This window comes from Scyliorhinus torazame, chromosome 21, assembly GCF_047496885.1.
Source record: "Scyliorhinus torazame isolate Kashiwa2021f chromosome 21, sScyTor2.1, whole genome shotgun sequence".
Classification (NCBI taxonomy): Eukaryota; Metazoa; Chordata; class Chondrichthyes; order Carcharhiniformes; family Scyliorhinidae; genus Scyliorhinus; species Scyliorhinus torazame.
In genome coordinates, this window is record NC_092727.1 from 110,095,508 (window position 1) to 110,122,714 (window position 27,207).

Genomic DNA, 27,207 nt, shown 5'->3' on the forward strand with positions numbered 1-27,207 from the left:
AGACTTACTGGGCGTCATTCTCCGACCCCCCGCTGGGTCGGGGAATGGCCGTTGGCCGCCGTGAATCCCGCCCCCGCCGAAGTCTCTGGTACCGGAGATTGGGCGGGGACGGGAATCGGGCCGCGCCGGTTGGCGGGACCCCCCGTTCAATTCTCCGGCCCGGATGGGCCGAAGTCCCGCCCAGAAATTGCCTGTCCCGTCGGCGTAAATCAAACCTGGTATTTACCGGCGGGACCAGGCGGCGTGGGCGGGCTCCGGGGTCCTGGGGGGGGGGGCGTGGGGCGATCTGACCCCGGGGGGGTGCCCCCACGGTGGCCTGGCCCGCGATCGGGGCACACCGATCCGCGGGCGGGCCTGTGCCGTGGGGGCACTCTTTCCCTTCCGCCTCCGCCACGGCCTCCACCATGGCGGAGGCGGAAGAGACTCTCCCCACTGCGCATGCGCGGGAAACGGACAGCGGCCGCTGACGCTCCCGCGCATGCGCCGGGAAACTGACAGCGGCCGCTGACGCTCCCGCGCATGCGCCACATTTCCGCGCCAGCTGGCGGGGCAACAAACGCCATTTCCGCCAGCTGGCGGGGCGCAAATCCCTCCGCCGTCGGCCTAGCCCCTCAATATTGGAGCTAGGCCACCAAAGATGCGGAGCATTCCGCACCTTTGGGCCGGCGCGATGCCCGTCTGATTGGCGCCGTCTTTGGCGCCAGTCGGCGGACATCCCGCCGTTGGGGGAGAATTTCGCCCACTGTTTCTGGTCGATGTTCTTGCGAAGGTTGCGAGCAGGTGAAGAAGGGAGAGAGAGAGAGATCTGAACTTGGCCCCTCCCTTTATAGGGCCCAGGGGCTTCCCGCCTCTTGGGGCGGCCCTTGACCCTGAGTCCCAAGTGATTGGACTTGTTCCCAATCACTTGGTTCGATATGGTCCAATAATGGGGCGATTCCTCGATCGGGGGGTGGTCGTTCACCTGTCTTTGTTTCGATCACTGCAGGCGCCGAGAGATCTGGCCCGGCATTCAATTGCTAATATGTTGCAATTGTTCCCGGTGATAGCCGATTAAACTGCAGATGTCTGGGTTGATGTGCTGCTAATAGTCTTGAGTATCGATCTGGGCCAACTTCCCCAGAGCCGAATACGCTATTCTGTCTGCAGCTGTCCGTTTGTGTCCTGTTGGCTGCTTTTCCCATCAGCCTTTTCGGTTAGCCATTTTAAATCGGGTTTTGGCCAAATTAATAGGGAATCAGCCATTTTAGGTGGCTACACCATGGACTATTAAAACCGTCCAAAAGTAAAGTAATACTTAACAGTTTTAGAATTTGAATTTGCTCGTGTTCTTTTATGCTCTATTCTTACGCCATGGTGGACAGATCATGGCGGCCCGGTGGCACAATGGTTAGCACTGCTGCCTCACAGTTGCAGGGACCCAGGTTCGACTCTGACCTCCCAGCTTTGGTCGCTTTCTGTGCGGAGTCCGCACATTTTCCCCGTGTCTGCGTGGGCTTTCTCCTTGTGCTCTGCTTTCCTCCCACAGTCCAAAGATGTGCAGGTTTGGTGGATTGGCCATGATAAATTACCCCTATAACGTTCAATGGTTAGGTGGGGTTATAGGAATGGGGCAGGAGAGTAGGCCTGGGTGGGGTGCTCTTTCGGAGGGACAGTGCAGGCTCGATGGGCTGAATGACATCCTTCTTCACTGTAGGGATTCTATAACAGGTTTTGTGAAAGTTATTGATTAGTGAAACGAGAGGGAAAGAAGAATATGAATTGCTGAACAAAGAAACAAGGGCGCGATTCTCTGAAATGGAGGCAGAGTGTTCGCGCCGTCGTGAACGCCGTCGAGGTTCACGACGGCACGAAACGGCCCCTATCCCGACCGATTCAGGGCCCGATAATGGACTAGGAGTGGCGCCGTGTCATTTACGTGCGCCAGGCCTTGGCGCCATGTAAAGGCGGCGCCGCATGCATGACGTGGCCGGCGCCGCATAACTAGCGTCACCCGCACATGCGCGGATTGGTCAGCGCCAACCCGCGCATGCGTGGTTGCCGTCCTTCCCGAGTCTGCCCCGCAAGAAGATGTCCGACGGATCATGTGGGGCTGCGGAAGAAAGGAGGTCCTCCTTCAGAGAGGCCGGCCCGACAATCGGTGGGCACCGATAGCGGGCCAGACCCCATTTGAGGCCCCCCCTGGTGCAGGATCCCCCCCCTGTTCCCGCCGGCAGCGACCAGGTGTGGACGGCACCGGGGGGAACCCGCCATTTTGGGCAGGCCGCTCGGCCCATCCGGCACTGAGAATCGCGGGGGTACCAGTGAATCGCCATTTTGGCTGTCTCGGGCAATTCACTGGACCGTGCCGCGCAAAACGCGATTGTGCCAATCTGGCCGCTTCCGTGAATCGCGGGAGGACGTCGAACCGGTGTCGCGGGAAAATATGGCGACCCAGGCGATTCTCTGAAACGGCGCGGGAGCAGAGAATCGCGCCCCATGTGTTTAGGTTCTTTTGTCTTCCATTCATCAGGACAGATCACAAGGTGAGTAAATAATTTATACTTCATGAGAAGAGTGTTCCAATTGGTTGGTAAGTGGACTCTAATTAGTAGAGATGCTGCCATAGAGAATTCAGCAAGGAACAGTTAATCGCCAAGCTTTTGTTCAAGTTCAAACCAGACAGGTAGACTCTGGCTGGTCAGGGAATTGCCATGGAGAATGAACACCAGAACTAGATGAATCATATCAAACAGCATTTACCTTCAGCTGTTCACAGCAAGCAAAGTGCTGACTGTCCTAAACCAGTCGATGTTTACAAATCTCGGAACATTTCTATTCTGGGACTAATAATAATAATAATCTTTATTGTCACAAGTAGGCTTACTTTAACACTGCAATGATGTTACTGTGAAAAGCCCCTAGTCGCCACATTCCGCCGCCTGTTTGGGGACACGGAGGGAGAATTCAGAATGTCCAAATTACCTAACAGCACGTCTTTCAGGACTTGTGGAAGGAAACCGGAGCATCCGGAGGAAACCCACGCAGACACAGGGAGAACGTGCAGACTTCGCACAGACAGTGACCCAAGCCGGGATCGAACCTGGGACCTTTGCGTTATGAAGCAACAGTACTAACCACTGTGCTACCATGGACTAAGTACCGGGGCAAGGACGGGGAGTGTTTCCTGCTGCGGAGGCTAATGGGAGTTTTCTATAGGCCTCCAAATAGTTCTAGGGATGTAGAGGAAAGGATGGCGAGGATGATCCTGGATAAGAGCGAAAGTAACAGGGTAGTTATTATGGGAGACTTTAACTTTCCAAATATTGACTGGAAAAGATATAGTTCGAGTACATTAGATGGGTTGTTTTTTGTACAGTGTGTGCAGGAGGGTTTCCTGACACAATATGTTGACAGGCCAACTAGAGGCGAGGCCACGTTGGATTTGGTTTTGGGTAATGAACCAGGCCAGGTGTTGGATTTGGAGGTAGGAGAGCACTTTGGGGACAGTGACCACAATTCGGTGACGTTTACGTTAATGATGGAAAGGGATAAGTATACACCGCAGGGCAAGAGTTATAGCTGGGGGAAGGGCAATTATGATGCCATTAGACGTGACTTGGGGGGGATAGGTTGGAGAAGTAGGCTGCAAGTGTTGGGCATACTGGATAAGTGGAGCTTGTTCAAGGATCAGCTACTGCGTGTTCTTGATAAGTATGTACCGGTCAGGCAGGGAGGAAGGCGTAGAGCGAGGGAACCGTGGTTTACCAAAGAAGTGGAATCTCTTGATAAGAGGAAGAAGGAGGCCTATGTGAAGATGAGGTGTGAAGTTTCAGTTGGGGCGATGGATAGTTACAAGGTAGCGAGGAAGGATCTAAAGAGAGAGCTAAGACGAGCAAGGAGGGGACATGAGAAGTATTTGGCAGGTAGGATCAAGGAAAACCCAAAAGCTTTCTATAGGTATGTCAGGAATAAGCGAATGACTAGGGTAAGAGTAGGACCAGTCAAGGACAGGGATGGGAAGTTGTGTGTGGAGTCTGAAGAGATAGGCGGGATACTAAATGAATATTTTTCGTCAGTATTCACTCAGGAAAAAGATAATGTTGTGGAGGAGAATGCTGAGACCCAGGCTATTAGAATAGATGGCATTGAGGTACGTAGGGAAGAGGTGTTGGCAATTCTGGACAGGCTGAAAATAGATAAGTCCCCGGGGCCTGATGGGATTTATCCTAGGATTCTCTGGGAGGCCAGGGAAGAGATTGCTGGACCTTTGGCTTTGATTTTTATGTCATCATTGGCTACAGGAATAGTGCCAGAGGACTGGAGGATAGCAAATGTGGTCCCTTTGTTCAAAAAGGGGAGCAGAGACAACCCCGGCAACTATAGACCGGTGAGCCTCACGTCTGTAGTGGGTAACGTCTTGGAGGGGATTATAAGAGACAAGATTTATAATCATCTAGATAGGAATAATATGATCAGGGATAGTCAGCATGGCTTTGTGAAGGGTAGGTCATGCCTCACAAACCTTATCGAGTTCTTTGAGAAGATGACTGAGCAGGTAGACGAGGGTAGAGCAGTTGATGTGGTGTATATGGATTTCAGCAAAGCGTTTGATAAGGTTCCCCACGGTAGGCTATTGCAGAAAATACGGAGGCTGGGGATTGAGGGTGATTTAGAGTTGTGGATCAGAAATTGGCTAGCTGAAAGAAGACAGAGGGTGGTGGTTGATGGGAAATGTTCAGAATGGAGTTCAGTTACAAGTGGCGTACCACAAGGATCTGTTCTGGAGCCGTTGCTGTTTGTCATTTTTATCAATGACCTAGAGGAAGGCGCAGAAGGGTGGGTGAGTAAATTTGCAGACGACACTAAAGTCGGTGGTGTTGTCGACAGTGTGGAAGGATGTAGCAGGTTACAGAGGGACATAGATAAGCTGCAGAGCTGGGCTGAGAGGTGGCAAATGGAGTTTAATGTAGAGAAGTGTGAGGTGATTCACTTTGGAAGGAATAACAGGAATGCAGAATATTTGGCTAATGGTAAAGTTCTTGGAAGTGTGGATGAGCAGAGGGATCTAGGTGTCCATGTACATAGATCCCTGAAAGTTGCCACCCAGGTTGATAGGGTTGTGAAGAAGGCCGATGGAGTGTTGGCCTTTATTGGTAGAGGGATTGAGTTCCGGAGTCAGGAGGTCATGTTGCAGCTGTACAAAACTCTGGTACGGCCGCATTTGGAGTATTGCGTACAGTTCTGTCACCGCATTATAGGAAGGACGTGGAGGCTTTGGAGCGGGTGCAGAGGAGATTTACCAGGATGTTGCCTGGTATGGAGGGAAAATCTTATGAGGAAAGGCTGATGGACTTGAGGTTGTTTTCGTTGGAGAGAAGAAGGTTAAGAGGAGACTTAATAGAGGCATACAAAATGATCAGGGGATAGATAGGGTGGACAGTGAGAGCCTTCTCCCACGGATGGAAATGGCTGGCACGAGGGGACATAGCTTTAAACTGAGGGGTAATAGATATAGGACAGAGGTCAGAGGTAGGTTATTTATGCAAAGAGTGGTGAGGCCGTGGAATGCCCTACCTGTAACAGTAGTGAACTCGCCAACATTGAGGGCATTTAAAAGTTTATTGGATAAGCATATGGATGATAATGGCATAGTGTAGGTTAGATGGCTTTTGTTTCGGTGCAACATCGTGGGCCGAAGGGCCTGTACTGCGCTGTATCGTTCTATGTTCTATGTTCCATCGACGATTTGGTTAATTGTGCACCTGGGGGTTTTGTGTTGTCTTCCATGCCAGGTAGGGCTTGGCGGCAAGTGCCCTGCCGTCATATCTGGGTAGCAGATTGAAACGGCATCACTGACCGACAATTGAAGAAAGAAAATGGACCTGCTGAAGAAAGAAGATGGACCTCCTCAAAGACATTGAAGCTGGAAGATCCATCTGATTGATGCCTCCTCCACCCACTGCTTTGGTGCTCCAGGCTCCAGGGCGATGCCTCCACCAATCAAAGCCCAATTAACAAATAATAAGCATTCTCTTCCCATGCAGTATAAATTGTTGTTCCTTTTACTGTTAGTAACTCGGGATCTGTCCCGATGAGAGCAGGATGAAAAACTTAGCATGTTTCTTATTTCAGCAATGCTCAAAATATATGAGTTAATCGTTATGCCAGCATTAGGAGCTATATAGGGTGAATTTGCATCTTCGAGTCAGGTGTCAGGAGTTGGGAAGCTTCCTGGGTTGGAGGGCCCATCTCAGAAGAAAGTTCTTTCAAAGGCAGAATTTTTATTCTGGGGAGGCGGGTATGTACTGGAGACAGATCGACCACCACCACTGAGTTCAGAGGCAGGGACTCCAAGGATTCCAAAGCCGGCTGGTTAAAATGCCTGTCTTAGTGCTTTGGACTTCACAGCAGTTATAATACAAACAGCAGAAAAAGCTTTCTGGTCCTCACCCCTCATACCCTGCTCAGCCCCATACAGCCCTCATGCCCGTCCATGACACTTCATGACCTCCACCCACCCTATGCCATCATTTCCCTCTGCCATCCTATGTTCCTCCAATCATCCCCATGGTCCTGTGTAACCCCTGTGCCATTCCACTAACCCTTCATCCTCCATTTCATCCTCGCTTTCTGATTCCTTCATTTGTCCTTCTCATCGTCCATTTAAAAAAAAATCTAAATACATTTTGTGATTTTTAATTTCTATCCATTTTGTAAGTTTATTTTTCATTTCAGCAGATTTTATTTTGCCCTTTTATTTTTCTTTGTTTTTTTCTATCTCTCTCTGTCGCTCATCTCCCCCTATATTTTATTCTTCTCCGGGACCTTAAATGTGTTAATACCGCAGGATATGATTGCATTAATGGGAACCAGGGCAACACAATCTCACCACAATAAAATTAAAAGTTGGCAATGGTAAACTACTTAAGTCAGTATTTTATCCCTTGATGCTAATCATTTAACCCATTTAATTCTGGACGCACTCCATCACAACTTTAAATTTAAAAAAATCAAATTAGTGCCATGATTGAACACCGTTCTATGCTCTATCAAATTAACTGCTCACAGCTAAGGATTTATTTTCCTCTGAATGTTAATTTCAGATTTAAAAAATAATTGATACACAGGAAGTAACAGGTTAGTTAGACTAATGGAAAGAAATAGCAAAGCTTTTACCCATTGACATCAGGAACCTGGGGCGTCATTCTCCGACCCCCCGCCAGGTCGGAGAATGGCCATTGGCCGCCGTGAATCCCGCCCCCGCCCCCGCCAAAGTCTCCGAAGGGAGAAAAGTCGGCGGGGCGTTAATGGCGCCGCTGCCGCGGAGAATGTCACGGGTCTGCGCAAGGCAGCCGATTTTCGGCCTGCCGATATTCTCCCTTCCGGATGTGCCGAAGTCCCGTCGACGTGATGACCGTTCACGTCGACGTGAATCAAACCTCCTTTTCATCGGCGTGACCCGGTGCTCCAGGCTCACGCCGACCAGCGAGGAGGTGAGTGACGGCCTGGGGGGTTGGCTCTGGGCAGGAAATGGCGTGGCCGCAGACTGATTACGTGAGGAGAGGTGTGTCTCGGCTTGTGTGTGTGTGCGGCGAGGGGGGGGGTGGTTAGAGTAGGCTGGGCTCCGGGGGAGTGCCGGGAGGGGGTCCGTGCCGGGGTGGAGGTTGGGGGTTGGGGGGGGTCCGTGCCGGGGTGGAGGTTGGGGGGGGGGTCCGTGCTGGGGTGGAGGTTGGGGGTTGGCGGGGGTCCGTGCTGGGGTGGAGGTTGGGGAGGGGGTCCGTGCCGGGGTGGAGGTTGGGGGGGGGTCCGTGCTGGGGTGGAGGTTGGGGGTTGGGGGGGGGGGGTCCGTGCTGGGGTGGAGGTTGGGGAGGGGGTCCATGCCGGGGTGGAGGTTGGGGGGGGGGGTCCGTGCTGGGGTGGAGGTTGGGGGTTGGGGGGGGTCCGTGCTGGGGTGGAGGTTGGGGAGGGGGTCCGTGCCGGGGTGGAGGTTGGGGGGGGGGGTCCGTGCTGGGGTGGAGGTTGGGGGTTGGGGGGGGTCCGTGCCGGGGTGGAGGTTGGGGGGGGGGTCCGTGCCGGGGTGGAGGTTGGGGAGGGGGTCCATGCCGGGGTGGAGGTTGGGGGGGGATCCGTGCTGGGGTGGAGGTTGGGGGGGGGGGTCCGTGCTGGGGTGGAGGTTGGGGGTTGGGGAGGGGGTCCGTGCCGGGGTGGGTGATGGGAGGGCAAATGAGTTGGTCCACCTGGCCAGGTGCCAGCCTCCAACAGTTGGACCCATGTGGTCCATGCCACCTGGCTGGGGGGAGGAGGGGATATGGGCAATGATGACATGTCGTCGTTCCCCTCCGGCCCACCAGGCCGTCATGTTTTCAGACCATCCAGCGATGTTGGCCGCCGTGGTGGCAGCCGCTCATGTCTATGTTGCCCTGGATGAGGAGGAGTAGGAGGAGGAGGAGGAGGAGCGTGCCAGAGAGGCGGCGCAGGCTGCTGCAGAGGGGCAGGCGGCAGCCGCCCAGGCTGGAGGGACACCTGACCGACAGGACGAGGAGGGGGAGGAGGACGTCGCGGCCCCACGGCAACGGAGGCACCCGAGGGCGCCCCGTGTGAACCGGCGCCGGCAGTCATACCAGGACCTCACGGACCGGGAATGCAGGAGGAGACTCCGGATGAGCCGGGAAACCGTGGCACACATCTGCCACCTGCTGGCACACCTGTCACCGCGTGACACTGGCGGGGGACACCCTCTCCCCGTGTCCGTCAAGGTTACGGTGGCCCTGAACCTTTATGCAACGGGGTCATTCCAGGCACCGAGTGGGGACCTGTCCGGCATATCGCAGACATCGGTGCATCGGTGCATCCGGGCAGTGGCAGATGCCCTTTATGCCATGGCGCACCGCTACATCCGCTTCCCCGTGGACCGGGCCAGCCAAGATGCCCGGGCCGTGGGCTTCTCTGCCGTTGCCGGGTTCCCCATGGTCCAGGGCGCGATCGATGGGATGCACGTCGCCGTGCGGCCACCTGCAGAGAACAGGGCCGTGTTCACTAATAGGAAGGGGACCTATTCAATGAACGTACAGGTGGTCTGCGACCACCGCATGATGATCCTGCACGTCTGCGCCCGTCACCCAGGCAGTGTACACGACTCATTTGTGTTGTCGCGGTCATCCATCCCCGGCATGTACGAGGGACGCCATCCCCGGCTGAGGGGCTGGTTGCTGGGCGACAGGGGCTACCCATTGCGATCGTGGCTGATGATGCCTATACGGAGGCCACGCAATGAGGCGGAGAACCGCTACAATGATGCCCATGTAGCGACAAGGGGAGTGATCGAGAGGTGCTTTGGCATGCTGAAGATGCGTTTCAGGTGCCTGGACCTCTCTGGGGGCGCCCTCCAGTATCGGTCAGATAGGGTCGGCCGCATCATTGTGGTGTGCTGCGTCCTGCACAACATAGCCCAGCAGAGGGGCGATGTGCCGCAGGCAGAGGAGGGCGGAGTGGAGGAGCAGCAGGAAGAGGCCCAGTCCTCCCCAGATGAGGGGGATGGGGGCAATGGTTAGGGCAGACGGGGTAGACACAGGCGGGTGGCTGTCCACCGTTACCGGCTGGCCCAGCGGGCACGGGACAGACTGATAGACGCCCGCTTCACTGACTAGATGGGCGTGGGAATCGGGTAGTATGGCCACAGACCGCACACCATGACAACAGCCGACCACCCACACCCCCCACCCATCCACCCACCCAGCACCCTCACCCCCCTCCCCAACCCCACACACCCCACCCGCATGCACACCACCCCACCCCCCCAATTGCCGATCCACCGGCGGCACAACGGGCCGGGCTCACCCAGTTGCGGGTGGACGCGTGTCTATCGCAGGCCATGGAGGATGATGACAACCCGCCTCCGATGAGCTCCTGGCTCTACATCGTTGGACTATGTCTGACCCATGGCCACAGTACCACCATCCACCCGGACCATCCCTGCATGCGGCTGTGACACTGCAGCGCACAGTCCCGTCCTCTGCCCGGGGGATGTTGATGGCGGCCCAGGGGGGAAGGGGGCAAACTCACCTGGGGCTGAGGTAAGACCACCCGTCACACACACACTTGCGCTCAACGTACATGACACGCCCGCACATTTTGGACAGAGCACAAAGGCAGCTTCGGTAGGTGTAACATTGACTTTAATAATCAAAGGAGTTCATGCACGTGCCCTAGCCCCTAAAACTCATCTGTGCCCTGCACCCGTGCCAACTTACTCAGTGTCTAATTGTTTGGCCTTACGGGCCCTTTGACTACGTCTACGTGGTTCCCCAGACGGTACAGCAGAACTGGAGGTGGACTCCTGTGATTCCTGCCCTCTGACACTGGATCCCTTTGGCGGCCGTTTCCTGGGGCGTCCTGGCCTAGATGGGCCAGGCTGCGGCCCGGGCGACTGGGATGGCGAGCTGCCAGCCTGTCCTGCCCGTTGCCCACCCGATGCACCTGGGACGGAAGGGGGGGAGTCCGAGGTGTCGCGGTGTACCGGGACCTCCCCTACAGAGGGAGCCGGGACGGACCACACCACCTCCTCCTCCCTCGGGGTGCCCGATGGCCCCCAGGCCTCTACATGGATGGGGGATGCGAACGGACTGGCCATCCGACGCGCCCCCGACATCTGGCGCTGCCAGTCCTGGAGGCCCGTGCTGGTATCGACAGGGGTCTGCAGGTTTGCAGCCATGGAGCCCAGGGGGTTGTCGAACCCTGTCTGTGACAGTGCGACGCCGGCTCGCACATGGCCACTGGCGCCGATGCCCTCAGCGATGGCCTGCTGAGACTGGGCCATGGCCTGCAGAGACTGGGCCATGGCCTGCAGAGACTGGGCTATGGCCTGCTGAGACTGGGCCATGGCCTGCTGAGACTGGGCTATGGCGTTGAGCGCCTCTGCCATCTGGCGCTGGCACTGGCTCATGGCCTCCTGTGAGAGGGCAGCCATTTCCTGGGCCACAGACGCCGCCTGCACGGAAGGCCCCAGGCCTCGCAAACCGTTCCCCACGTCTGACACCGTCGCACCCATTGCCTCCACCGCGGACGCCACCCGTGCGGTGTCAGCCTGGGTGGCACGCATGACCGGGACCACTCCCAGCTCCTGGACGCGGGTGGACTCCTCCACCTGCGACCGCAGCCGCCGCAAGCCACCCGTCACCCTATTCGCTCGTCTCCGTGTCGGTGGTTGCATCGGATCTATGTGTGGGTGTGGTAACTGCAGGAACCCGGGATCCATCTGGGCGGCAGATGTTCGCTTGGCCTGGGCTGCCCTCCGACCGCCCGGTCCCTCTGCTGCTCCTACCTCCACCTGCTGTACCGGGACGGCTGTGTTGTGCGCACCAGTGAGTGTACCAGACGCCTCATCACTAAAGTGCCCAACCGTGGTGAGTGTTTCTGCGATGGTGGAGGGTGTTGGTGACAGCAGTGGCGTTGTGTCGTGCTCTTCGTCCCACTCTGAGTCCATGGCACTTTGGGGTGGGGGTTCGTCTCCACCCATCCACTCTGAGTCACTGTCCGGTATTTCGTCTTCCCGGGTAGGGGTGTCCTGGGTAGTGCTGTCCCGGGTAGTGCTGTCCCGGGTAGTGCTGTCCCGGGTAGTGCTGTCCCGGGTAGGGGTGTCCTGGGTAGTGGTGTCCCGGGTAGGGGTGTCCTGGGTAGTGGTGTCCCGGGTAGGGGTGTCCTGGATAGTGGTGTCCTGGGTAGTGGTGTCCTGGCTCGGATGTGACGGGGGCCTGTGGCTGCCCCCCTCATCGCTGGGTGGTCGCTCCTGCACGTGATGGGGGTGTCGTCTCCCTGTTGCTCCAGGTCTCTCCGTCTCCCGTGGTGTGCGAGGGGCATCCTGCGGGCGTCGCATGCTGGAGGGTCCGGGTCTCTCCGTCTCCCGTGGTCTCCGAGGGGCATCCTGCGGGCGTCGCATGCTGGAAGGTGCGGGTCTCTCCGTCTCCTGTGGTCTCCGAGGGGCATCCTGCGGGCGGTGTGCATCTGCGGGGATGGGTGCCTGGACGTTTGGTCCTGCGATACACAATGAAGCATGCATGGTTAGACATCAGGCAGTGATCAGGTGATACAGGGGAGGGGGATATAGGGGAGGGGGGATATGGGGACGGGCTGTTGGTGGCTCACTTGCTCGTGGGGCCCCGACCTCTGCATCAGCAACCTCCCGGTCCTCAGGTCCGCCAGCCAGTTCCAGGGCCCTTTCCTCGTGTACGGTCAGTGGCCTCTCATCAGTGGGCCCTCCTCCAGTCCTCACATGCTCCCCATTGTTGTGTGCGCGCTTCTCCTGTGGAGGGGGGGGTGGTGGCAGGGGTAAAAGGCAACAGTGTTAGGCAGGTATATGAATGCACGCCATCGGTTGCGCGTGCATTGCAGAGGTTAAGGTTAGGGCTGGATTCACTTGGGGATATGGGGGATATGGGGGAGGGGGGATATGGGGAGGGGGGATATGGGGGAGGGGGGATATGGGGGATATGGGGGAGGGGGATATGGGAAGGGGGGTATGGGGGATATGGGGGAGGGGGGATATGGGGAGGGGGGATATGGGGGAGAGGGGATATGGGGGAGGGGGGATATGGGGGAGGGGGGATATGGGGAGGGGGGATATGGGGGATATGGGGGAGGGGGGATATGGGGGAGGGGGGATATGGGGGAGGGGGGATATGGGGGAGGGGGGATATGGGGGAGGGGGATATGGGGGAGGGGGATATGGGGGAGGGGGTATGGGGGATATGGGGAAGGGGGGATATGGGGGAGGGGGGATATGGGGGATATGGGGGAGGGGGATATGGGGGAGGGGGGGATATGGGGAGGGGGATATGGGGGAGGGGGGATATGGGGGATATGGGGGAGGGGGGATATGGGGGAGGGGGGATATGGGGGAGGGGGGGATATGGGGGAGGGGGGATATGGGGGATATGGGGGAGGGGGGATATGGGGGAGGGGGGATATGGGGGAGGGGGGATATGGGGGATATGGGGGAGGGGGGATATGGGGGAGGGGGATATGGGGAGGGGGGATATGGGGGATATGGGGAGGGGGGGATATGGGGGAGGGGGGATATGGGGGATATGGGGAGGGGGGATATGGGGAGGGGGATATGGGGGAGGGGGGATATGGGGAGGGGGGATATGGGGGATATGGGGGAGGGGGGGATATGGGGGAGGGGGGATATGGGGGATATGGGGGAGGGGGGATATGGGGAGGGGGGATATGGGGGATATGGGGGAGGGGGGATATGGGGGAGGGGGGATATGGGGGATACGGGGAGGGGGGATATGGGGAGGGGGGGATATGGGGGAGGGGGAGATATGGGGGATATGGGGGAGGGGGGATATGGGGAGGGGGGATATGGGGGATATGGGGGAGGGGGGATATGGGGAGGGGGGGATATGGGGGATATGGGGAGGCTCACCCTGCCTGCTCTGACGAGGTCGTTCACCTTCTTGTGGCACTGGGTGCCTGTCCGTGGTGTTAGGGCCACAGCGGTGACGGCCTCTGCCACTTCCCTCCACAGACGCCGGCTGTGGCGTGGGGCAACTCTGCGGCCGTGCCCGGGATACAGGGCGTCCCTCCTCTGCTCCACCGCGTCCAGGAGCGCCTCCACATCGCGTGACTCGAACCTCGGGGCTGAGCGACAGCTAGCCATCCAGTCGGGTGTTGCGGTCGGGTGTTCCGGTCGGGTGGGGGGGAGCTGCGCGGCCTTATGAGCCGTCACGCCGTGCAGCGCGTATGACGCTGCACGGCGTGAACCATTGCGCAAGCGCGGATCCCGTCACGTCGCTGCTAGCCCATTTCGGGCCGGAGACTATCGGCCCATTTTTATGACGTGACGCAAGTGGGATTTGCGCCGTTTTTTGCACCGATCGGCGGACTTTCCGCCGATAACGGAGAATTTCGCCCCTGAATCGTGCTAATTAATGGCTTTAAAAAGATACAAGGCAGGTTATATTGAAGAGATTTCTAAAGGTCATTCATGATAGAATTATACAGCCCTGCAGAAGGGTTCGGTGGGGTATCAATTGGAAGAAGCAATTGCAGCTTAAAGCAATAAGGGAGAAAATGGAGGACATTCAGGGAGAGATGTCTCAGGTACAAGATAGACTTATTCTTTGGAATAAAAAAGGCAGGCATCCAAAATGAGTTCCAAATGACAAAGGAAATAAAAGTTAAATTAAAATGCAAAGAAGAGATTATTGAAAATGTCAAGCACAAGCTTCACTTAATAACCAGGAAGGATACTGGAGATTTAAAAGGACAATATAGGAGGCAAAGAGAGATAACATGAAAAGATTACCAAGCGACATTAAATCATGAAATATTTTAGAAATGTATAAAATGTGAGCATTTGAGGAGGGATAAAGTTGGACATGCTCATCATCCAAGTAAGAAATCTTCACCTCGAGGCTGAGGGTTGCGGCGTACGTATTAAAGCGATTGACAGGTAGGTTAAACTTAAAGAGGAGGGAAACGTAAAGATAGCAAAAATGCACTGAAATGTTAGCATTACTACCAGTTGGTCGGTAACGTAGTCCAGATTTTAGGCATCCTAGATTCCTGGAAGGAGCAATGGTAGAAATTGCAGAAACACTGCTGGTCACTATCTTTCAATCTTCACTGAATACAGGAGTAGTGGTGGATGACTGGAAAGTTGTTAACGTTATATCATCACTGCAGAATGGGAAGAGGGCTAAACCAGGAAACTACACACCAGTCAGCTAAACATCAGTAGTGAAGATGTTATTGGAAAGCAATATCTGGGACAAAATAAACTTTAATTCAAAAAGGCATGAGCTAATCAAAGAAGGCCAGCATAGGTTGGTTAATAGAAAATCATGCCCGATTAGCGTGATTGAATTCTTTGATGCAAAAATAAGATTGTTCAAGGTAGTGCAGCAGATGATGCACATATGGACCTATGGGAGGTATTCTGCCAACTACCACACAGAAGGTTTACGGAGATGGAAACTCAGGGACATAAAATATTTCCTCAGTGACAGGTAGCAAAGGGAATGGATATGCTGCAGACGGGGAGATGGTTTGAAGCAATATTCTCCTTTGGCCATTACAATTTTCATAAATGACTTAGGCTTGGGTGCAAGGAGCAGCTTTAGAAAATGATCAGATTACACAAACCTAGACAAAGTAAGTAGCAAATTGTGATGAGGGTAGTTATAGGCTTTAGGATAACTCAGACAGTATAGTGGAAAGGGCAGAGACATAGCAGATTTAGTTCTGTGCAGATATTATCATGATAGCAGATCATAGCCTGAATTGTTTTTACGGACAGATTGAATCTTTATGTAAGACATGTGTTTTTAAAAACATACATCAAGCAAAAACTGGCTGAGACTGTAAAGTAATCACTTGCTGGAAAATTCCAATGTGGATTACACTTGATAAACTAGTCCAGGGAGAATGGAATGTTGCACTTTTTTCAGACAGAGACAGAGATGCAATGTAAAAACTGAACTGTAATCTCTTGTGGTTGCAGAGATAATGGAGGCTGATTACCAGCTCAGAAGAAACCATTTCCTATGATTTATATCCCAGACTGTGGATATGGTGTGAGTCAACAAAAAAGCAGTTTCTGGACAAAAGACATGTTTGTATTTTTCCCTTTCCGGATTACACAGGAAAGGGGGTTAAAGTAAACTACAACACTGGTTTCTCGGTGCGCTAGTCAGGTGTTCTAGTTCTAATGTGTTAGTGTGCGCTGTGAAGGTCACAGTGGAAGAATAGCCACTGCCATCCCTGTACTTGCACATAAAAAAGATCTCTCTCTCTGAGTGCTGGAAACAAGTCACAAGTCAGAAAAGCTACAGTCAAAAAGGAAACCAGGCAACTCCTTCCAGCTAACCTATGGAGCCAAGAATCGCCCAACCAACTGCTTAATTGCCAAAGTCAACACTATGGGAATCACCCAACTTAACGTCCGCAACATTTCACCATCTACTCCTCACAAGCAAACCAAAGATTGATTGGTATATCTTTTTTAGCTTTTACTTTTGGGCTCACTTCTCATTTCTAATCTGTGTGTATGTGTGTTGCATTTTTATTACTTTGTTTCGTATTTTAATAACTGATAAACTCACTCCTTCTTTAACTCAAGAAAGCCTGGTTAAATTGGCTCCTTTTCAAACATAAATACATTTGGACTGAGAGAAGGGATCCTTTTTAAATTAACCCAGTTGTGACCAAACAAGGGGGTTGAATAAAGAAGGGGAGCCAGTTCATCCCTCCTCATCCAGAATCATAACAAATTTGGGGGACCTCGCCGGATACCAGTCAAAACAATAGATGAAATTGCTCTATAAATTGCATGATTATGACAAGTATAGGGGAGCTGAGCAACTTTGATATGGATATACAAAGAACCTTAAAGTTAGCATGGCAAGTTGATAAGGTATTTAAAAATCATTTGTCTCACTGTTATATTGTTATATTATTCAAAAGGAATTAGAAAGTATATTGTTATGCAATGCATACTATAAGTATCCAGGATGCCACATCATTCTGGCAAAAAGGGCAGCAAAGTAGCATAGTGGTTAGCACAATTGCTTCACAGCTCCAGGGTCCCAGGTTCGATTCCCGGCTTGGGTCACTGTCTGTGCGGAGTCTGCACGTTCTCCCTGTGTCTGCTTGGTTTTCCTCCGGGTGCCCCGGTTTCCTCCCACAGTCCAAAGATGTGCAGGTTAGGTGGATTGGCCATGCTAAATTGCCCTTAGTGTCCAAAATTGCCCTTAGTGTTGGGTGGGGTTACTGGGTTATGGGGATAAGATAGAGGTGTGTGCTTGGGTAGGGTGCTCTTTCCAAGAGCCGGTGCAGACTCGATGGGCTGAATGGCCTCCTTCTGCATTGTAAATTCTATGATTCTATGATGCACTACTCCACTACAGTCTGTACCCAACTGACAATGTATCATTCAGCAACACATGGTGAAATCTGAGAAACAGACTTGATGCCAGGTCCTGTATCTGTGTAAAATGGTGTGATTATATTGAACATCTAGGAAATAGATGGAAGAATACACTACAAAAGGCGAGAAATGTTGCTCGATCTTTATTATTAACTGGTTAAACCTCAGCTGTAGCATTGTGGACAATTCTGGATACCACATTTCAGGAAGGATGTAAAGGCATTAGACATGATACAGAGGTTAACCAGGATGGGAGGTTTCGGTTATGAGGTGATGTTGGGAAAATTAGCCCCTTCCCCCCAACCCCCTGCGTTGTGTTTGCCCGTAGTGGAGGTTGCTCACCATTGAACGCTGGCAGGGTATTCCAGTCTCGCTGAAGTGTACGGATTTTTGCATGGTGTACCCATCCCACCACTGGGGAAGCCGCTGCAGGGGCTTGCATTAGGTGGGCCTGGAAAATCCCGCCAGCAGGTAGGGACAGAAAAGCCCGCTCTAGAACACGTCTCCTTGAAACAAAAAAGGTTAAGAAGTGACCTATTAGAGGTTTTTAAGGTGGTGTGAAGTTTTGATAGACTAGATGGAGAAAAACATTTCCTCTCATGAGTAGGTTAATAAGTACGGGTCATGATTCAAAATCAATAGCAAAGGATCCAGAAGGGAGGCAAAAATAAGTTATTTCACTTGGAGGTCTGGAATGCTCTTCTTAAAAAGGTTTTGGACCTGATTCTTCGAATAATTTCAAAAGGGTGTTTGACAGATAATAGCGTAAACCATCAAAAATTGTACACTGCTGTTAATAACTGCGTTTAAAAATTAATTAGGAATAAAAATGCCAAAAGACGCAAAAAATTGTTTTAATGTTTTTGCCAGTATCTCCTCAACATGTGTTCAATACCAAAAAAAAACAAGGGGCTAAAACAACTATACGTGCAATAGTTAAGAAATCCTTTTAACCAATTGCCCAGGTGCACCCAAAAATCAGCAAGGTAACAAGGACCCTTAAGTCTAGGCTTCGAGGTCTGCTGTCCTACCAGCAGAAATAGGGACCAAACACAAAATGAAGTCTATAGCGTGTATTCAAAATATATCTAACTGTTCTTGGAATGATGGAAAGGCTATGCTATTTCTTAACGATCCAAGATTATTATTTAGTTACAAAGCAGTGGTTTATCTGAATCCTGGGAAGATTGCTTTCCAGCCATTCCTATTTATCTGTTTTTGGTTGCTCGTCATTGTTTATTTGTACTCTTTGTCATGTTCTTAATGATGAAACAAAGGCTCCAATCGCATGTCAGAGATTATAAGCACGCTCTCGGAGAGTAAGCACATGGGAACATTTATACAGAGGCACAATGCTTGAAGACACTGGAGCAGGCGTGCTTTGGTGTACTCTCTTTAAAAGCAAAAGTGTAACTAAAACTGGATTGCAGGACACACTTCCTTACAGTGATGTCATGCTGCAATACCTTAAAGGCACATTACAGCAGTCTTTATTGTGGTAACACAGGTGCCAGAAAGGAGACTGTGACCTAAACACCAGGTAATAGCCAGTTCCCAACTCTACATATGCACTGAACTTTTCATCAACACTACAACAAAAGACATAGCGGACAGATGAAAATTATTCTGTAAATACTTGTGTTTTGCTGTGTCATGACTAATCTGGTCTGTCTGTCTACACACGTAGCTCACCAATAGCTTCAGAATGTGAATAAAAACTGAAGAATGGCACATTAGCCCAGCGATGAGACACACAGGTCAGTTTTGCGTTATGCTTACAACCTAAGCATTTAAATGACCATTGTTCCCACATTTCTGCTTTACCCGATTAGACTGGAGTAAAATCATTTTGGAATCGTCGCTTTAGCAACAATATAGTGGCTGAGTAAGGCAGGAATAATCATTGGGGGTAGAAATTGGTCACTGTTGTCTCATTTTCTGGATGGGAAATGCAAAAGGGGTAAAAATGACTACGTTTCTGGGGATGAGCCCAGTGCCCCGGGGAAACGTGAAAAAAAAGTGGACTGCCCTGTTGACCTCTGACGCTTTTCAGGCATCCAGGAGAGCCATTTAAAACAAACATTAGGCCCGTTGTTTGTGTGAAACAGTGGTCTAATGCTTATTTTGATTTCCCTCAGAGACATTGGGCTGCCTAGTGGTGGGTCTGTTCCGCTAAGGATTTCCGCTGGCGACTGCCATCAAGAAGACAAACCTAAATTATGTCACGTGAGGGTCAAGTGGAGCCGATGAGTGGGCGGACACAGTATTTCTAATGCCTTCGATTGACCCTCTACCACTGTCCTTGCCCACCTGCCACACCCCCACCCTCCAAAAGCTCATGTCTGATTGTCACTGCCTGGACCAGTAGGCTCATACAAAATGGAAATTGCGCAGACGTTTGCATGATCCGGTGGTAGACTAATCAGCCCAAAGGATACTTCAGAATTCAGTGACCCAAAAATTCCCGAATGATTCTGCCAGTTTCCCACTGGTGTTTCGGCAGAGCTTCCCAGGAGAATGGCAGCCGGATTTGCTGGCTCTCAGCTGTTTCTGTGAGTTTTGACACTGTCTCGTAAAGATTTTAAGGATGGTGAGTGTGAGAATCAGCACCTAACGCGCCACAGTCGAGTCTTGTACCCCCACTGCCACTTTCCGGTCACTTGAGCGTTGGTTGGCAGTGGACTTCGGTCTGAAAGGAAGTCCCACCCATGAGTGTTGTCGGCCAATCAGATTGACCAACAGCTCTTCAATCCAGCCATACACAGTGCTGCAGTGGCCAGAAGTGATACTGTAGTGCTCTTCCTGTGACTAAGTCCCAGGACCTTTGGAAATTGAGATGGACATTATAGGTGAATGGGTGGGGTTTTCCACCTGAGGCCCTGCCTGCTCAAGCATGAAATTGGATCTGGATTTGGGCAGGCGGACTCCTGGGGGGAAGTCCCGTCCATTCAATTCTGCGCTTCACCCACCCACACCCCGGCCGCACCAGAACCCACCTTGGAGAGGGGGGGGCATGAAATTATGCTCGGAATTTCCAGCTGCCCCTTCCAAGGCAAATGAGGATTAGGCGGGGCAGCAAGCTCTCTAGGTCACGTGTTCCTGCTCCTGATCCCATTTGTAGATTCAGTGCTTTAGTGGTGGATGGCATGCCAAATGATTTCAGGCACCCTGGTGCCACCTGTCAACTTTATCTCGGTGATAACAAGCTAGTCTCTTCAGTTAAAATGTTCTGCATGGGTTCAAGACACGCATGATCACGCGGGTCTTAAATTTCATCTGAAAATAATTCACATTACACTGATTTCATTTTACTCATGTGTGCATCATCGTTATATGTTCAAACTAGCTTAGTCAAAGATCGAAATGTACTGACGAGCCTCATGGTTGGCTGCAGTGATAGTTACAGTAGAGCTAGGAACAATTCCTTTCTTGTGGAAGAAACAATGGGCTGGATTCTCCAATTACCCAGACACACGTTTCTCAGCCGCACGCCATTCGCTGGTGGTAGATTCTCTGTTCCCGCCACGTGTCAATATGATTTCCCATTGTAGCAACCCTCTGCCACCAGGAAACCTGCGGACGGGGTGCGCTGCAGGCAGGAACATAGGGCAGGATTCTCCGAGCCTCCGCTCCGAAATTGCGATCGGCGCGGGGCCGGAGAATGAGCGTCAGACCCGAGATTGGGGGCGAAATTCTCCCCCAACGGCGGGATGCCCGCCGACTGGCGCCAAAGCCGGCGCCAATCAGACGGGCATCGCGCCGGCCCAAAGGTGCGGAAGTCTCCGCATCTTTGGCGGCCTAGCCCCAATGTTGGGGCTAGGCCGACGCCGGAGGGATTTCCGCCCCGCCAGCTGGCGGAAATGACGTTTGTAGCCCCGCCAGCTGGCGCGGAAATGCGGCGCATGCGCGGGAGCGTCAGCGGCCGCTGTCAGTTTCCCAGCGCATGCGCGGGAGCGTCAGCGGCCGCTGTCAGTTACCCGCGCATGCGCAGTGGGGAGAGTCTCTTCCGCCTCCGCCATGGTGGAGGCCGTGGCGGAGGCGGAAGGGAAAGAGTGCCCCCACGGCACAGGCCCACCCGCGGATCGGTGGGCCCCGATCGCGGGCCAGGCCACCGTGGGGGCACCCCCCGGGGTCAGATCGCCCCGCGCCCCCCCCAGGACCCCGGAGCCCGCCCATGCCGCCTGGTCCCGCCGGTAAATACCAGGTTTGATTTACGCCGGCGGGACAGGCAATTCCTGGGCGGGACTTCGGCCCATCCGCGCCGGAGAATCCAGCGGGGGGTCCCGCCAACCGGCGCGGCCGGATTCCCGCCCCCGCCCAATCTCCGGGAGCGGAGACTTCGGCGGGGGCGGGATTCACGGCGGCCAACGGCCATTCTCCGACCCGGTGGTGGGTCGGAGAATGACGCCCCGGGTCCGACGCCGCTCCCGCGATTCTCCAGTCCCCGGATAATCGCTGCCAATCGGGCGCGCGCGATCAACACGGCGCTGGTCGGGGGCCGTTGAAAGAGTGCAGCTGGCCGAGTTCCTGCCAGCGTGGTTCTCTCATGGTTCCACCCGGATCAGTCCGCGGCCGCCCTGGTGGGGGTGTGGGGGTTGGGGGGATCATTCACAGGAGGGACTGCCAGGATGACCAGGCTACCGATCGGGGGCCACCAATCCATGGATGCATGCATTCTGGGGAGGGGGAGGCCTATCTTCTTGGTTTCAGTCCGTGGTGTGGGTCAGCCATGTCTCGCGGGGCGGTCGACGCAGGCCGCCACCGTGCGCATGCGCGGATCCCCGACTGGAGGTGCAGGGCCTCGAATCGGCAGCCGGAGCTGCGAGGACCACTCCGTGGCCCTGCTAGCCCCCTGCAAATTGGAGAAACCCCCTGGTAAGTCCAGAGTGATTCGCGCGCGTTTTCTTTGCAGGCGTGGGGACATAGCCCCATTTTTGGAGAATCCCACCAAGAGAATTCCAACGGGGGAGAATTCCGGAATGTTGTGTCTTTTTGTGTTCATGCTGTATTGAATCAGAATCACAGAATTGTTCTGGCACAGAAGGAGGCCATTCAGCCCATCGTGTCTGCACTAGCTCTCCAAGTGAGCATTATGACTTAGTGCCATTGTCCTGGACTTAGTGCCATTCTCCTGCCTTTCCCCCGTACCCTTGCTCATTGTTTCAATTCTAATATCATCTAATTCCCAAATTGAATGTTCATGTTGGTGTCCAGTGTTCTACTAACCCCTCGATGGGATATGGCTGAATGAACAGGCTCAGCTAGCCTATGCATTGTAAAAGATATTAGGCACATAGGACTTATGAACAGGAGTAGACCATTCAGCTCTTCAAAACTGTTGTTCTGTTCGTTATGGTTATGGTCTCAACTCACTTCTTCCTATCCTCCCCCATGACCCTCTATCAAAAATCTATCTAACTTATATCAAACAAATTCAATGACCCAACCTTCACTAATTTTTGGGAAAGAGTCATATCGTTCAAGATCACTCACAGCAGGAATAGCAGAAATGTTATCGGTGAACTCAAAGTCCTGTGAAGATCCTGCTGCCCTGAGAAGGATCCACATTTTGATTGTACTGACATTGTCCTCTAGCTAGGTCCTTCGTTTTCTTGCCTTGACTGACTGTTCTCACCAACCTCCACCACACTCCAGGGTGCCAGGTCCTTCCCACTTGACTCCTCCAGGCCTCCCATCCCACTCTCTGTCCTCCCTTGGATCCCTCTTCCTTTATTCCATGACTCCAAAACAACTCCACACTCCATCCCCAACCTTCATAACTTACTCACCCCATCAATCAAGAACCTTGTGCAAGCTGCCAGTCTCCTGAACCTCTCCCCTGTGTCACAGAGTTCAACAAGGAAACCCATTGACCTCAGACACAACGGCACAAAGCCAACTGGTGCATGCCACAATTAAACATGAACTGGGCACAATGAGATTCTCAAACGCTGCTGACTTTATCTTGAAGGTGAACTTGATGGGAAAACGTTTTACGTTGATGAGTATTCATGGCATTCAAATGTATTACCAGTACGAACCCACCACAGGGTGGAATGATGTGCAACACACTACAAACACAGAGCTGATTAATCTATTCCTCTTAACCCACCATCAGGAAGTCAAAATTTAATTTGCATTCCACCTTATTCAGCCGCTTTGCACTGTCCCCTGTTCCTGTGGGCATCGTAAAATCCCCCCTTTAGCACATTGTCTCAATCACCACTTTGGAGCAGTACAGAAGGAGAGATCCCCCTTTGAAGCTGCCAAGTTTGAATGAGACAATAAACCACGACTCTGTCCACCCTTTCAGGTAGATGTTTAAGATCCTATTGGAAAACAGGGAACTTGTCCTGGCCAACATGTACATCTCAACCAACACCACCAAAAATGATGTGCACAAATTGGCTCTCATATTTCCCCACAAAAGTGACTGCTCTTGTAAAATGCTGTGCAGCACTGGGGCATCTAGAAGACTGTAATGTGAATGCAACTTCTTACCCCACCAAACGCTCCAGGCCAGACAAATGGCTCGATTTGCCAAAGATCTCCATACCTATATTTTCTTTAAATAGCTGAAGACTGACCCCTTGCCAAGGAATTTACAGTCAGATGCGGCCTGGATAACTGACACCCTCTCACCCCCCGACACCTGCTCCAACAAAGGTCAGATGCCAACCTTTCCAAAAGACATGGGCTGGAAATCTCTGGCCGTTGGGATTCTCTGTTCCCGCCGACAGCGCACCCCCACCTGTGACGGGAGTAAAGTATCTTGCCGCCAGCGAACTGCGCGCTGGCGCGAAACATGCCTAGGATCAACAGGGATGTATCCCAAAAGGCACTGTGTTTCTCCATGGAACTGTGATGCCTACTCGCCCTGTAAATTCCAGCTGCCAGGATTTACATCTGTTGAATTTTTGGTCCATTGTTTTTATTTGGCGAATAATTAAATTAGGAATCAACCATATAGACACAAGCAACTTACTGAAATTCCAGATTTCAACAGACTGAATAGCACCTCCAGCACGATAGAGGAACTACAAATGTCTTATTGCCATATTAAACATTAGCTGTTAATATCGGCGGCTGCATTTCTAGCCGACTGTCCCCTATCATTTCAATATCTACCGAGACATCTGAAGAGCAGGGAATATTCGTATTTTTTGAGCTCATTCTGATAAATCCTGTTTATGAAGCTAAGTTTGAAGGAAACACGAGTATTGAATACACTGATAGCCTCCTTACTGACTTTCTTTGTTAACTCTTCCATTGCTGGATTCTCCTGAAAGCAATATTTCTTCTATTTAAATGTTTCAGTCAGTACACGCTAAATGCTTTAAAATTAAATTTGGGACAATTTGCCATTACTGATTGCAACACAACATTGCATCAAAACATGTGTTTAAGATTCATATCTGTTTAGTCGAACAAATTATCCAGAGAGGAAAATCTAGTTAAGAATGTCTGGCTTTAGTTGAACACATTGCAGTGGCTTTTATTGACAAATTAGTTTGTTTGTGCTTACCTTTATCACTTTGCATCTCATCTGAGCAGAAACCATATGGCTGTTTCTAAGGTTCCCTACTCGAAACATCAGGCACATTTTGCCATCACGCTGGGAGATGACTGCACTGTGGCTGAACATCAAAGTCTCTGCCCTTTTCTTTGGCTGGGACATTTTGATGAACATACACCCGATCAAAAAGGCATCCACGATGGAACCAAGCAAGGATTGGAACAAAAAGAGGATAATGCCCTCGGGGCACTTCTCCGTTATGTATCTGAAGCCATAACCAATAGTGGCCTCTGTTTCTATAAAGAAAAGAAAAGCAGATGGAAAATTGTAGACATTGGCCACACACGGGGTATAGTTCTCGCCATGGGTCTGGCTTATATCTCCTCGGATGTAGGCTATGATCCACCACATTGAAGCCATCACCAGCCAGGCGATTGTGTAAGTCAGAATGAAGATTAGGAGGTTCCATCTCCACTTCAGATCGACTAAAGTAGTGAACAAATCAGAAATGTACCTACTTGTCTCTCCGCCTAAGTTCCCATGCTGCACATTGCAACGACCATTCTTGTCTACAAACCTTTGCCTTTTCTTTTTCACGGGAGCGTTGTAAGTAGAAACCCGGGAAGTGTTCACAACTTGATAGTCTTCACCGAATTTTCGACGGAGTGCAGACATTCTTTCAGCAGCACACTGTGACCATCAATACTTGTCCAGTGTTGTTTTATTCTTGAGGCAACCCCTAGTCTTTGAGCTATGAGACGGGTCCCCTTTCGAATCTGGAAGTTGGAGAAACACTAAATGGCATTGTTTAGTTGCTAGGTAGCCTCTGATTTTCACTTCGAAAGATGTTTCCCGGTTGCTAGGTAGCTTAATGCTTCTGAATATTGTAGGAAGCTGGGGGCTGTCCTCGCTTCAGCTGCTCTCGTGGTGTTCTGCGAAGGTAGAAGGCTCAGAAGCATGTGTAGCATTGTTACAAGAATGCTGCTGTGGTCTTGGAGACTCCCTGGGAACTGTATCCAGCATCACGGTGATTCTGGAGATAGGAGCTGGATTCGGCAGCTGACTGACCAATTGGAGCAGGCTGCTGCCTTGCAATGGTCCCTGAGGGAAGAGATAAACAGAATGAGTGAACAACAGGGAGGAAAATAAAACAGAGAAGGAAGCATAAAAAAGATAAAGTAAAATGAAAACGAGATTTGGAAACAGCCATGAAGCAGCATTACAAAAAAGACAAGCAAGAAACAATTAATGTAAGTGAAGATTGCAGATCATTTTATTAATGCAAAATTCAAACATCCAGAATACCATCAAATCGTATTATTACGCTTATCATTTCAAATCGCATTATGGATTTGTTCATTAACTAGAGTTTTTAATATTCAGAGTCTAACATTACAAATAAAAAAACATAATTTCAAGATGTAACTTGAATACATTTAATTGAAATATGTTGGTTGAATAAAGGGAACATGAAAAATCAGTGTCATAAAATCCAGATCTTTTAGAAAACAAATATCAATTCATAATGGGTTGAAATGAACATGAGAATATTATTTCAACAAAACATAATGCTGCCCCCTACAGTTAAAAGTTATCTATGAACCTGAAAGAAACGGGAGCTCTCAAAGTATATTGCAGGCTTTGTGTTTGTCTGAAATTCCTCTTACGATTTTTGCGGAGATTTTTATTGGGTTAATATCTCCAATAAAATATCAGAGAAAGGAATTGCACACAAGTGTCCATTATCACATAATCCCAGATCTAGGACCTAATATTCTCCTGTTTGTGAAACCTTATGGATTAAAGACATATGTAAACCATGGTGGACAGATCAAAACAGCAAGAGATTAAACCTCCATGCTCTAAGCATCCCACCGAGAAAGGGGGGTTGGAAATGCTCGTGATAATTTAATTATGGATTTAAGATTGTCTTAAATTAATGCTGCATTCTGCAGGAGGCGCATCAAACATTTAAAAGTTACAGCAGTTCAAACCTGGAATAACTATTAGGTGAGTTGGGATTCTGGTACCGATCATTTTCTGACCATGTGGAGATGAAGGATATGAATATGGGCTAATAAGCTCACAATCATAGCTGCCATCCCAGGCAATAGGTCAACTGCTGTAGGGTCAATTGTAACGTAGTAAAGGACAGTTCTGGAGGAAGCTCAGACTCACTAATGTCAATATCAATGTTGAGACCATGTGATTCAGGAAGGCCTGCAAAGACGGTCAACTATCTGCCACATATGACAACTAAAGATCTTGATTTCCATCAACTTTTACACAGCAGAAACATTGCAGCACCAACCAATAGAAGCCAGCTACCACCTCTCTTACTACCCATCTCACACTACACGTCCTTAACTAGGTGTAAATCATCTATTGGAGGCAGAGAATCAGAGATAGGAGGATTTTTTTTTGCTCAGTTCTCGCAGTGAACTCTACAGGTGACAAACGGTGACCGAATGCTTGGGTTTTAACTCGCTGTTTGCCTGGTTCATGCCAGACGGAGAATTCAAAGCTCCCCCCTTTTTTTCCAGGACAAATAATCCAATGGCCACGCTGTATCTGAAAGTCAGCTCACCATGGCGCAGCGTGGCCACTAAAAGCCGGGACACACCCCACCTGGGATCTACCCAGCTTGCAACACCTTGCGAGATCTAACGCGATCTTGCAAGACGTTGCAATAAAAATCCTGCCTATTGTGGGCGGGATCATATTTTGGTAAATCTGCATGTCAGAGCGTGACAGTTAATCTCACTCTAATTCGAGCAGGTAA

The 27,207-nt window shown here is 51.5% G+C and overlaps 1 protein-coding gene across 1 annotated transcript in view; it reads right to left on the reverse strand.

The window, feature by feature from the left end:
• The window catches only part of LOC140398490 (G protein-activated inward rectifier potassium channel 1-like), a 71,110-nt gene extending 45,685 nt beyond the window's left edge, over positions 1 to 25,425 (reverse strand). Inside the window, exon 1 of the mRNA XM_072487234.1 lies at positions 24,435 to 25,425. Coding sequence (XP_072343335.1) covers positions 24,435 to 25,100 — 666 coding nt within the window. The 5' untranslated portion in view covers positions 25,101 to 25,425. The remainder of the gene's footprint in view (positions 1 to 24,434) is intronic.
• Positions 25,426 to 27,207: the final 1,782 nt, after the last annotated feature.